Raw genomic sequence first — 11,868 nt, 5'->3', positions numbered from 1 at the left:
GTCACGGTGCCTGAAAGACATTTCTCTTATTTAAAGGCATTTTCCATTTCAAAATAGTAAACAGAGAGGTCTAAACACGAGCTATAACACACTCTGTACACAATATGAGTGTAAAAAATTACATTTTTATCATAATCACTTGTTTTTGCTTCTCAGTTCCTTACATTTTACACTGACCAAGCATAACATTATGACCACATGCCTAATATTGTGTTGGTCCCCCTTTTGCTGCCAAAACAGCCCTGACCCGTCCTAACCCGCCCCGTTCTATCAGAACCAGCATTAATTTCTTCAGCAGTTTGAGCAACAGTAGCTCGTCTGTTGGATCGGATCACACGGGCCAGCCTTCACTCCCCACGTGCATCAGTCAAAGTCAAAGAAGCTTTACTGTCACTACAACCATATATAGCTGATGCAGTACACAGTGAAGTGAAACAACGTTCCTCCTAGACCAGAGGTGCTACACAGAACACAGACAAAGTACAGTGACGCAGACAAACATAGAGCTATAACATAGAGATAAAGACTAAACTGTACTTAAGGTACAATAAAAAAACTAAACTATACTTAAGGTGCAATAAATAAACTAGACATACAACAGAAGTGCACAGGATGACAAGACAAGACAGTGCAGCCAAACAGCATATAGACCAACTTTTGTGCAAAGAACAGTGTATACAGTGAATGCAGATATTAAAGTGACACATGTAAACAGGATTAATATAAAAAATGTAAAGTGAAATGTAAAGTGACATGTGCATGCAAACAGGACAATTTAGTGAGCCTTGACCGCCCATGACCCTGTCACCGGTTCACCACTGTTCCTTCCTTGGACCACTGTTGATAGATACTGACCACTGCAGACCGGGAACACCCCACAAGATCTGCAGTTTTGGAGATGCTCTGATCCAGTGGTCTAGCCATCACAATTTGGCCCTTCTAACACATCAACTTTGAGGACAAAATGGTCACTTGCTCCCTAATATATCCCACCCACTAACAGGTGCCATGATGAGGAGATGATCAGTCTTATTCACTTCACCGGTCACTGCTCACAGTGTAATGGCATCACAACATCACAACACTGCTGAGTTCTGGTTTGTGATTGATTGGAAAATATTTTTTGTTTTGAAAGTGTCCATTCTCTCCAGTTTGTCAGAGGTAAAGCTGTAACTTTAAGTTTTCCTACATCATCGTCAGGACAGAGGACTTCTTTACAGTTTCTTGGTAAACATGACAAGCTGCAGGGTTTTTTTTTGTGTCTTATTAACTTGAAGGAGAGAATAAAGAGAGACTTGTGAGAGAAACACGGTTTATAGCTGCTATACGAAGTGACAACTGAATTGAAATTAAATATTTAATAAAGAAAATATTGTAATATCGGGCGAATTGTTATAGTATAACACACCACGTGATCTTTGAATGTATTCATCTAACAGTGTATAAGTCAATAACAACTGCTTTATTGCTGCATTAAAGCCAAAAAGATTAAATAAATACATAAATAAATAATTTGTTAAATTAGTTAAAAAGCAAAAATGAAAAAATCCCCGTAATATGAAGTGAACCCGAATGGAATCTTTTATCAGCATTTTATCTCTGATACAGGAAACAATCATGTAAGAACCCGGAAGTTGAAGGTTGTTTTGTTGACATCAGGACGAGCGACGTTAAAGAGAAAGGAAAACAATCCAGTTCATGCGAAACCGAATTATTTGAGGAAAGTAAATGATCCGGAGTTAAACTCCCACGGACCAGATCAAAGTTAAAGCCGGATTCGGGTAAAATTCCAGCTTTCCTTTCGGTGTCATGATCATAGATAGAAACCTGATTGGCCTTTAGTTTGTTTGTGCTAATGTGCTAACCGAATACGGAGCTGTGTTAGCGTAAGGTTTGCTAGCAACTTAGCATGAATTAGCATGCTAGCTCGAAAAACCCATACAGGTAAACGAGTAGCGGCGCTAGTCTCCTAGCCGTTAGCTCACCACTTCGCAATTCGAGTTCGTACAGCGCAGTTATATGATAGTTATATAATATCTAGTTACAGGTTAGTTGTATCATTAAAACATTTAGTTATATTTGTGTTTTTTATATTTTGTCTCATGCGCCGTGTGTGGTGATGTCATTAAGCTATTAATTAGCCGGGTTCTATGATGTGTAACTAGCCGGCCTAGCCTTACCTTAATATTTACGTACATTTGCATGAAGGTTACATTTTTTTTTTAGGGCAAATTAGGTTTCCACTCAAAGTCCAGTCCGAATATTTTCTTCTCATTAGTGTCAGAGTTACAGGTCGTGTCCAGGTAACTGTTAATACCTGTGCGTTACAGTTTCGCATAAATATTGGCACCTTTTATAAGCATGAGCAGACAGGCAGTGAGTGAACCTGAATGTGTGTGTGTGTGTGTATATATATAAAATTAACTAACTTGATTGATTGATTGGGGGGTGTGCTAGCTCAGTGGATAAGGCGTTTGATTACTGATCAGAAGGTTGTGAGTTCAAATCCCCAGCTCCACCAAGCTGTCACTGTCGGGCCCTTGAGGAAGGCCCTTAACCCTCAGTTGCTCAGTTGTATAAAGATAAAAATGTAACTCGCTCTGGATAAGGTCGTCTGCCTAAAGCTGGAAATGTAAATGATTGATTGGGCGTGCAAAAAAACACTGGTGTCAAAAGTATTGGGGGGGGAACTTAAATATATGTCTCAGATAGTTATAAGGACTTTCCAATACTTTTGATACCATAAATATATGCATATGTTTTATTGTGTTTATCCCGTAGTTCACTTCTTTTATCTGCCCGTTTAATGCTTCTGAGAATGAGATTATCATGGGTTTATCAAATATAAAGCTTAGTACCACAGTCTGAGTTGTGGAATCACTGGCACCATTGTTTTTCTTTTATTTTGTGTTTTTTGTCTGTATGTATTTTTAAATGTTGGACCTTGAGACTGTCATAAAGTTTGATTGACTGGGCTAGCAAAAACACCAATGTCAAAATAATTGGGATACCCCCTCCTTATAAATATATCTGGTGACGTCTGTTGTCTCACAGTAATATCATGTAAAATATAATCATATAAAAATCTGCAAGGAAGATTTAACATGGTGTTACTCTGCTGACTTTTTTTCACTTTAGAGATAATCGAATGCTTGTCAGTTGTTTATGACAACAATAATCTGTTTAAATTACAAACAAGTAATTTGATAAGGAATTTGTTCATTTAAGTGTGTTGATCTCTCGCTTTGAACTTTCACTCTTTATCTAAACTCTTTATCTTTATAAATTTGAGTAATTTTAGTCAGAAATGTAAATAATGTTCTGTAATCTCATCCAGTTGTCTCATAAAGGGTGCCAATAATTTTGGAGAATATAAAAAGTTAAGAACTTTTGCCCCTGCTCGCTCTACAGACTACAAATAGAAATCGGTTAGCTTTATTTTAGCTGAATAATTAAAATAAAATATATTATTATTTATAAGTAGTTAATTATCATAAAGCAATTAAATTATTATTATTAATAATAATAAATCATATATATTTTTTATATTGTTAGGCTCGGAGCTCATGATGCCCGAGATCTGAGTGCTCTGTCGGCTCTCCTCCGACGCTGTGGCGTTTGACCTCTGACTCCGAAAGGGCGCGTCACCATGGCAACCAAAGCAGGGGACGACCCCGAGAGCCTCATGTCCCTGTGCACCGTGTTCTGTCTGAAGAACCTCAGAAGAACCATGTGCTACATGGGCGAGAGGAACAAACTGTGCCTTCGTCCCGACGTCTTCTTACCAAGCGAGATCTGTGACAAGCTCGTCAACGTGTATGTGGCCACTCTTTATTATTATTGTTATTATTATTGTTATTACAGTGTTATAGAACTTGGTTGTACCAGTGACTCAGAGGGCGTGAGATCTGAAATGGATGTAGATAACGATGTCAAACAAACTAGTTATTCCAGATGCTTGCATCATCTCCTACTTGAATCTTCTACAAGTGACTTAAATGGAATGTGTGGTTTTATTGCTATAACACCTTAATAATGATATTATTATTACATTATTACACTGTTCAATTTATTATTATGCAGCATGACTGTTATTTCTTCTTGCTATAACACCTGGAAGCGAGTCGCTTATTACTTTAATTGTTTTTGTTAGTTGTTATAACACTTTAATAAGGCTGCTATAATAGACTTCTTCTACTTCTTGTCAGCTGCTCTCTTTAGCCTTTTTCTTCCAATATAGCCTATATCCCTCCTCTGCACATGCTCAAACCATCTCAATCTCTCCTCTCTCACCATGTAAACCTAAGCCTCCAAACTGTCCCACCTGCACTGTCCATCTAATAAACTCATTTCTAATCCTATAATAGACTGCTATAACATTTGTATGCTATATAATATTTGTCTCTATTACCTATTAATTTGTCATTTTATGTCTGTAATGCCTTTATGCCACTTTAACATATCAGTGTATTGCTATTCCTCAGGAACAGGTGTTGTTGCTGTAATTCTGCTCCTCTGCTGCAGGTACATGGAGCTGGTGCACACAGACAGCGAGTTTGAGCCTCAGGACGGTTTTTTCCAGCTCTTCTGCGACCCGCACAGCACCCGACTGAGCAGACTGCACCTCAGAGAGGACGTCGTACGAGACCGAGACCTCGAGGCCATCAGCAAGCAGGTGCTCACACACATCAACTGATTAGTATCACCTCAATACCAACTTACTGTATACTTTATTAATTTAAGTCATTTTCTTGCTTTAATGCCATTAAAGTAAATTTAGTGCTATAACATGGTAATAATAAGTCATTTTATTGTTGTAACACCTTAAGAAGGTGTTTTAAAACTGTATTAGTGTAATAATAAGTTGTTTTTGCTGTAATATCTTAATAATAAATAATGTTAGTAGCTATAACACCTACATAACTCATTTTAATAAGTGGTGTTATTGTTATTACATTGTAATAATAAGTCATTGTCTTTATTTTATATCACCATACAGTTTCATGTTCTTACTCTCTCATTAGGACTGTTCTGTAACTTGTAAGCTTCTTTTTCCAGGATCTGATGGAGCTCCACCTGACGTGCTGTAACCACCTGAGCGCCCGAAGCCTTCGCACGCTGCGCAACTTCCGGCAAACGCTCGTGTCCCTCAGCCTCTTCGGCTGCTCCAACATCTTCTTTCGCAAGCCCTCCCCCGAGGACGATGAGGACGATGAGGAGGACGATGAAGAGTTCTGCGATGGTACTGACTTCTCCTTCCAGGGCTTCAGGAGGCTGTGCATGTTGAATGTTGGCAATCTGCCAGTGGAGGTGGACCCTGAAGCTCTGCTGAAGCCACTGGACACTCTCAGAGCGCTGGACTTGTCCTCAACGCACCTGCCCCGCCCCGCCTTCCTCACACAGTGGAGGGAGCAGCTAGCCTCGCTTGTGCTCTACAACGTGGACCTGAACGAGGAGCTCTTCGCCACCATCCTGCACATGAGCCAGCTGAGGTGAGCAGTCATAGTTCATGTGATCAGTGGAGGACACAGAGGCCACGCCCCTTTCACTGGGTCAAATAAACAGTGTTCCTGTTCTTAATCCGACGTTCTTTCACAGGCACTTAGATATCTCACGCGAAGGTCAGCGCTCCTCCAAGTTCAAGCTGACGAGGAAGATCCTCACGAACATCATACAGAGTTTAGGGAACCTTGTCTCGCTGGACATCTCGGGACACGTCATGCTGGACAACTGCACTGTGCCGTACATCGAGGAGGCCATGGGACCACCCTGGTACACGCCCACACAGGAAGTGACACAAAACCTACTCAGAAACTGAGTTGATTACATATGGGCTATAAAGATGTTTCCCTCTCTCTCTCCCTCTCCCTCTCTCTCTCCCTCTCTCTCCCTCTCCCTCTCTCTCTGTCTCTCTCTCTGTCTCTCTCTCTGTCTCTCTCTCTGTCTCTCTCTCTCTCTGTCTCTGTCTCTGTCTCTCTCTCTCTCTCTCTCTCTGTCTCTCTCTGTGTCTCTGTCTCTGTCTCTATCTCTCTCTCTCTGTCTCTCTCTCTGTCTCTTGTCTCTCTCTGTCTCTGTCTCTCTCTCTCTCTCTCTCTCTCTCTCTCTCTCTGTCTCACTCTCAGTGTCGAGCCCAGTAAGAGCAGTATCTACCCCTTCCAGGGCTTGAAGAGGCCTCTGCAGTTTCTGGGTCTTTATAACACTACACTGTGTAACGTCACACACATCCCGGCGTTTAAGGTACGGCTAGCACGCGCAAAAACGTCTTTATCTGACTCCTCTCTTACATTTCTACTCAGATACTTTTTGGTTATCGTGTCAATCTATTCTGTCAAAGTCATTCTGACTGATTACATCCAGTTTTTTGTATAAAAAACTGTTCAGACTGGATTCAGGAGTCGGACTATCACAACTTTTTCACTTAGAAGCTGATAAAAAATTATTATCAAACAAAAAGAAATAAACGGATAACTATTACAGAAGGTGATGTTTTGTCTCCCCCTAGTGGTCATGTGACGCAACACCGTTAAATTTGGTCTTGCTTTTTTTGTACGTTAATACCTCAAGAATTTATCAGTAAAACAATGTGACACTCAACATATTAATATTTTATGACTTTCTTTGATATATATATATATATATATATATGTGTGTGTGTGTTTTAGGTGACAGGCTCTAAGAATGAAGAGCAGGTGCTGAACGCTATCGAAGCTTACACTGAACATCGTCCTGAACTTGCGCACAAAGCCATCAACCAGCTGTTTGACTTCGTCCGGATACAGCACTGTAACAACCTGGTCCGAGCAGTGCAGGTACACACACACACTTTACTCATGGGATGATCTGTTTCATAACTTGCCTCTCAAAATGTTAACTCTCTGTCTCTCTCTCTCCCACACACACCCCACACCCCCTCCAGTTGGTGATAGCAGCACTGAAGTGTCATAAATATGATAAGAGTATCCAGGTGACGGGCAGCGCCGCTCTCTTCTACCTGACCAGTACGGAGTACCGGAATTACCAGAGTGTGAAGATGCGCAGGCAGGTCATCGAGGTCGTACTCAATGGCATGGAGCAGTACCAGGAGGTCACGGTGAGACACACGCACACACACAGTGTGAGCTTTGCTGCCATGATGGATGCCTGGATTCTGATGTATATTTAAATTAATTTTTTGTTGATGAGCTCTCTCTCTCTTTCTCTCTCTCTCTGTGTCTCTTTCTCAAAGCTGTACATCATTTCATTTTACAGTTCATTACACATGTTCTTTTTCTTTTTTGGCGCCAAGTGTCCTGTTGTTGTGTTGTCTTTTTGTACTTATTGTTTCTGCACTGTCTTGTCGTTGCTCTGTTTGCACCTAGCTGCACACTTTACACTTTATGTGTCTTGGACAAACTCCTGTCCTAGCTCTGTGTTGTTGTTGTGGTTGATCTTTATGTTGTATGTTTCTGTAGCACCAGGTCCTGGAGAAACGCTGTTTCATTTCACTCTGTACTGTGTCAGATACATGTGGAGGAAATGACAGTAAAGCTTCTTGAATCTCTCTCTCCCTCTCCAGGTTCAGAGGAATTGCTGTCTGACTCTGTGTAATTTTAACATCCCTGATGAGTTGGAGTTTCAGTATCATCGCGTTAACCTGCTGCTGTTGAAGATCCTGGAGCCGGTGCGTCAGGACGAGTCCATCCAGCGCATCGCTGTGCACCTCTGCAATGCCCTGGTCTGCCAGGTGGACAATGACCACAAGGAGGCCGTGGGCAAGATGGGCTTTGTTAAGGTGTGTTTATTTCAGCTGGTGTGATGCACCATAAAGGTGTTTAAGATATTTATTTTAAAACTAGATCTTTATTTTTCTCTTGTGTTTTTTCTCAGACCATGTTGAATTTAATCCAGAAGAAGCTGCATGACAGATTGGTGAGTGTGGGGGTGAAGGATCTCTGATTGGATGAGGATGATGATGGTGATCATGATAATTATGATGATTAGTATGTTGTCTGATTGGATGAGGATGATGATGATGAAGATGATGATGATGATTAGTATGTTGTCTGATTGGATGAGGATGATGATGATGAAGATGATGATGATGATTAGTATGTTGTCTGATTGGATGAGGATGATGATGATGAAGATGATGATGATGATTAGTATGTTGTCTGATTGGATGAGGATGATGATGATGAAGATGATGATGATGATTAGTATGTTGTCTGATTGGATGAGGATGATGATGATGATCATGATAATTATGATGATTAGTATGTTGTCTGATTGGATGAGGATGATGATGATGAAGATGATGATGATTAGTATGTTGTCTGATTGGATGAGGATGATGATGATGAAGATGATGATGATGATGATTAGTATGTTGTCTGATTGGATGAGGATGATGATGATGAAGATGATGATGATTAGTATGTTGTCTGATTGGATGAGGATGATGATGATGAAGATGATGATGATGATGATTAGTATGTTGTCTGATTGGATGAGGATGATGATGAAGATGATGATGATGATTAGTATGTTGTCTGATTGGATGAGGATGATGATGATGATGATGAAGATGATGATGATGATTAGTATGTTGTCTGATTGGATGAGGATGATGATGATGATGATGTGTGTGTGTTTCTGGTTTCTCTCCTCCTCCTCTCTCCAGTGTGATCAGGTGATGGAGTTCTCCTGGAGTGCGTTGTGGAACATCACAGATGAAACACCAGATAACTGCCAGATGTTCCTCAACTGCAGTGGCATGAACCTGTTCCTGGATTGCTTAAAGGTACCAAATGAGAACCAAAAAACATCTACTTATGAAAGAAAGAGTTATTGATGCGCCCCTTTTATAATATGTGTGTGTGTGTGTGTGTGTTTTGTGTCCACAGGAGTTTCCAGATAAACAGGAGCTGCACCGTAACATGCTGGGGCTGCTGGGTAACGTGGCTGAGGTGAAGGAGCTCAGACCTCAGCTTCTCACCAGCCAGTTCATCAGCGTCTTCAGGTGCTCCATCTCCACACTCCACATCATCCCTCCCTGTTATTTCAACAGCTCTACCTCTCCGTCTCCCTCTCCACCTCTATTCCTTCATCAACACCTTTCATTCTTGTATAATTTTTATCCTAGCTTCTCTCACCTCTTTTATTTATAATAATAATACCCATGCTGGATTGTTCTGTAATGGGAATAAGACAGATCCTCAGATGCTGAACATCATTAAACGTGTCACAAACCCCCTTTCTAATTGTTCCCTGCGCAGTAACCTGTTGGGCAGCAAGGCGGACGGGATCGAGGTGTCCTATAACGCCTGCGGGGTTCTGTCCCATATCATGTTTGACGGGCCCGCGGTGTGGACGGTGGAGAACCCGAACCGAGAGATGGTTATGGACAAGATGTGGGACGCCATCCAGAGCTGGGACGTCACCTCACGCCGCAACATCAACTACAGGTGTGTGTGTGGTCAACTCCTCTACACTGACCTACACTGACCTACTGCAGATTCTAATACATTACTGTTTCTGTAATATTTTATAACTGATACGTTCCATGTGTCTTTTCTTTAAAAAAAAAAAGAAAGCTGGTAATGGTTTGTAAGTTGCTGTGGTGTAAAAGGAATAAAACATTTAGGGGCGGGGCAGTGAGAGTTCATCAAACTGCTCCATTACTGATTTATTAACTTACTGGATATAATCTCTCTCTCTCTCTCTCTCTCTCTCTCTCTCTCTCTCTCTCTCTCTCTCTCTCTTTCTCTCTCAGGTCATTCGAACCTATTCTGCGTCTCCTCCCCCAGAGTATATCACCTGTCAGTCAGCACTGGGCCACCTGGGCTCTCTACAACCTGGTGTCTGTGTATCGTAAGTACACACACACACACACAAATCTGCATAAGCTTGCCATCATCATTAAGCTAATTATTAAATAAACCATGTCATCATCATGGAGCCTAGAGTGGGCGGAGCCTGTGTCTGTTATACTGGAGTTTCCTATTGTTGGAGTTCAAACTTTTCTCTACAAGTTTTTCTCGTTAGAGGGAAATAAACGAACTAAATGTTCTGTTGTTACAGAGAGTTATAGAGAGCCTAATTTGCATAATTAAGTGTAAAGCCCAGCAACGGGTTAAGATTAATTAAGATATGACTGTATTCATCCTCAGTATTCATCCTTTATCTGTGTTTAATTCTCTCCTTTCTGTCTGTCTCTTCTCTGTCTGCCTCTTTTTTTGTCTGCCTCTTGTCTTTCTGTCTCTTTTCTGTCTGTCTATCTCTTTTCTGTGTGTCTGTTTGTCTCTTTTCTGTCTGTCTATACATCTTTCTCTTCTATCTGTCTGTCTCTTTTCTGTTTGTCTGTCTGTCTGTCTGTCTGCCTGTCCATCCACAGCAAACAAATACTGCCCATTATTAGTAAAGGAAGGAGGAATTGCGCTGTTGAAGAAAGTTCTCGAGCTGGAGTCTTCTCACCAAGACACAAAGACCATGGCACGGTACACACACACACACACACACACACACACACACAATACAATTTAAAACAAAAACACCATGATGTTGTGTATGAACTATACAGTAGACTGCCATATGGGAGCTTAAGCTATGCAGACCACACCCACCAAACACGCCCATATGCAACAATGGTAAAATTCATGCCACGCCCACTAGACAGTGGAGCAGAACTAGTTAGCTCAGAGATATCCACTCAGGTGGAGGAAAAAATAAGTTAGTCGCATGTTAGATATTTAACTAATTAGAGCCTTGAATAATAAATATTGATCCTACACTGTGTGTGTGTGTGTGTGTGTGTGTGCGCGCGCGTTTTCTTCTTGCAGCAAGGTGATGGAGCAGTGTGAGAATTTTAAGGAGGATCCGATGGACACCAGCAGGTAAATGGTGCAGAGCAGGAGATCTCAGGCATCAGGGTCCGGTCCACCTTAAAATGCACCAGAACAGCTCGGCTAAAGGAATCTAAAGCAAGGAAGCTAGCGCTCACATCTGTTCCACGCCATTCAGGATTCTCCAGTCTCCTCTCTGCTGTGTGTGTGTGTGTGTGTGTGTGTGTTGGACTCAAAGGATCAAGACGGACACTTATCCTCTTGAATACACACTCCTGTGAAAATAAAAATGACACTACTTACAAGGGAGATGGCTTCCACCGGAGTGTGTGTGTGCGTGTGCATGCATGTGTGTGTGTGTGTGTGTGTTTCATATTTCTGTCGCACATGATTAACAGTGTTTGCATCACTTATTATTTTTTTTGACTGTTTTGTTACTTGGTACTTTTTATGTATGTATTGTTTCATGGCTGTGTGTGTGTGTGTGTGTGTGTGTGTGTTTATAAAGAACAAAACCAGTGGAAAGTTCTCATCTGTTTGACGGGGAGCACAAAACAAGGACAGAAAGAAACTCTGACTTTCATTCTGTGTGTGTGTGTGTGTGTGTGTGTGTGTGAGAGAGAGAGCGCTTCACTAAATGGTCATTTGCCCTGTGACATCATAACTCCCATGGACTTTCTGGAATAATGTCACACTCCTGAAGCCTCGTGGCAGTTTTGGGTCTTTGAGGACATTTTACACACACAGACACACACACATACACGCACACACCCTTAAGACTCCACCCTGTGAATTTTTTGGTACGTATTACACACACTGCCGTTTGTGTGTATCTTCCGACACTTTGGTGACACACTCCAAATCTACAGCTTTTAAAAAAGAAAAAACACATCGAGAGAGAGTGACGTTTATTATGTTTTATTATTATTATTATTATTATTTTTAAATAATCTTTTTCTGCTGTTCTTATTTTTCTTTTAAAGTCTCTGATGGAATGATTCTGTGTGTGTGTGTGATGGGGGGGGCGGGGTGCAGTAAGATCAGAGCC

The 11,868-nt window shown here is 41.2% G+C and overlaps 1 protein-coding gene across 1 annotated transcript; it reads left to right on the top strand.

Moving 5' to 3' along the window:
* The first annotated feature begins 1,621 nt into the window (after positions 1-1,621).
* On the top strand, positions 1,622-11,818 carry zer1 (zyg-11 related, cell cycle regulator). The gene is made up of 16 exons (XM_058416071.1): positions 1,622-1,781; positions 3,556-3,816; positions 4,525-4,675; positions 5,059-5,492; positions 5,599-5,772; positions 6,123-6,237; positions 6,663-6,809; positions 6,917-7,090; positions 7,556-7,771; positions 7,867-7,908; positions 8,660-8,779; positions 8,883-8,998; positions 9,255-9,443; positions 9,752-9,849; positions 10,373-10,475; positions 10,818-11,818. The coding sequence occupies exons 2-16, from the start codon at positions 3,650-3,652 to the stop codon at positions 10,873-10,875; spliced, it is 2,304 nt and encodes a 767-aa protein (XP_058272054.1). The 5' UTR covers positions 1,622-1,781; positions 3,556-3,649; the 3' UTR covers positions 10,876-11,818.
* Positions 11,819-11,868: the final 50 nt, after the last annotated feature.

This window comes from Hemibagrus wyckioides, linkage group LG18 (assembly GCF_019097595.1).
Source record: "Hemibagrus wyckioides isolate EC202008001 linkage group LG18, SWU_Hwy_1.0, whole genome shotgun sequence".
Classification (NCBI taxonomy): domain Eukaryota; kingdom Metazoa; phylum Chordata; class Actinopteri; order Siluriformes; family Bagridae; genus Hemibagrus; species Hemibagrus wyckioides.
The sequence above is the reverse complement of the archived record's forward strand: the minus strand, read 5'-3'. Positions and strand labels throughout refer to the sequence as shown.

What these genes read in the sequence shown, in the direction of transcription:
- zer1 (XM_058416071.1), top strand. Translation starts at nt 3,650, where the DNA reads ATGGCAACCAAAGCAGGGGACGACCCCGAGAGCCTCATGTCCCTGTGC. An exon ending in AGCAGTACCAGGAGGTCACG is followed by an intron (nt 7,091 to 7,555) that starts GTGAGACACACG and finishes CTCCCTCTCCAG; the next exon opens with GTTCAGAGGAATTGCTGTCT. An exon ending in CAACCTGGTGTCTGTGTATC is followed by an intron (nt 9,850 to 10,372) that starts GTAAGTACACAC and finishes GTCCATCCACAG; the next exon opens with CAAACAAATACTGCCCATTA.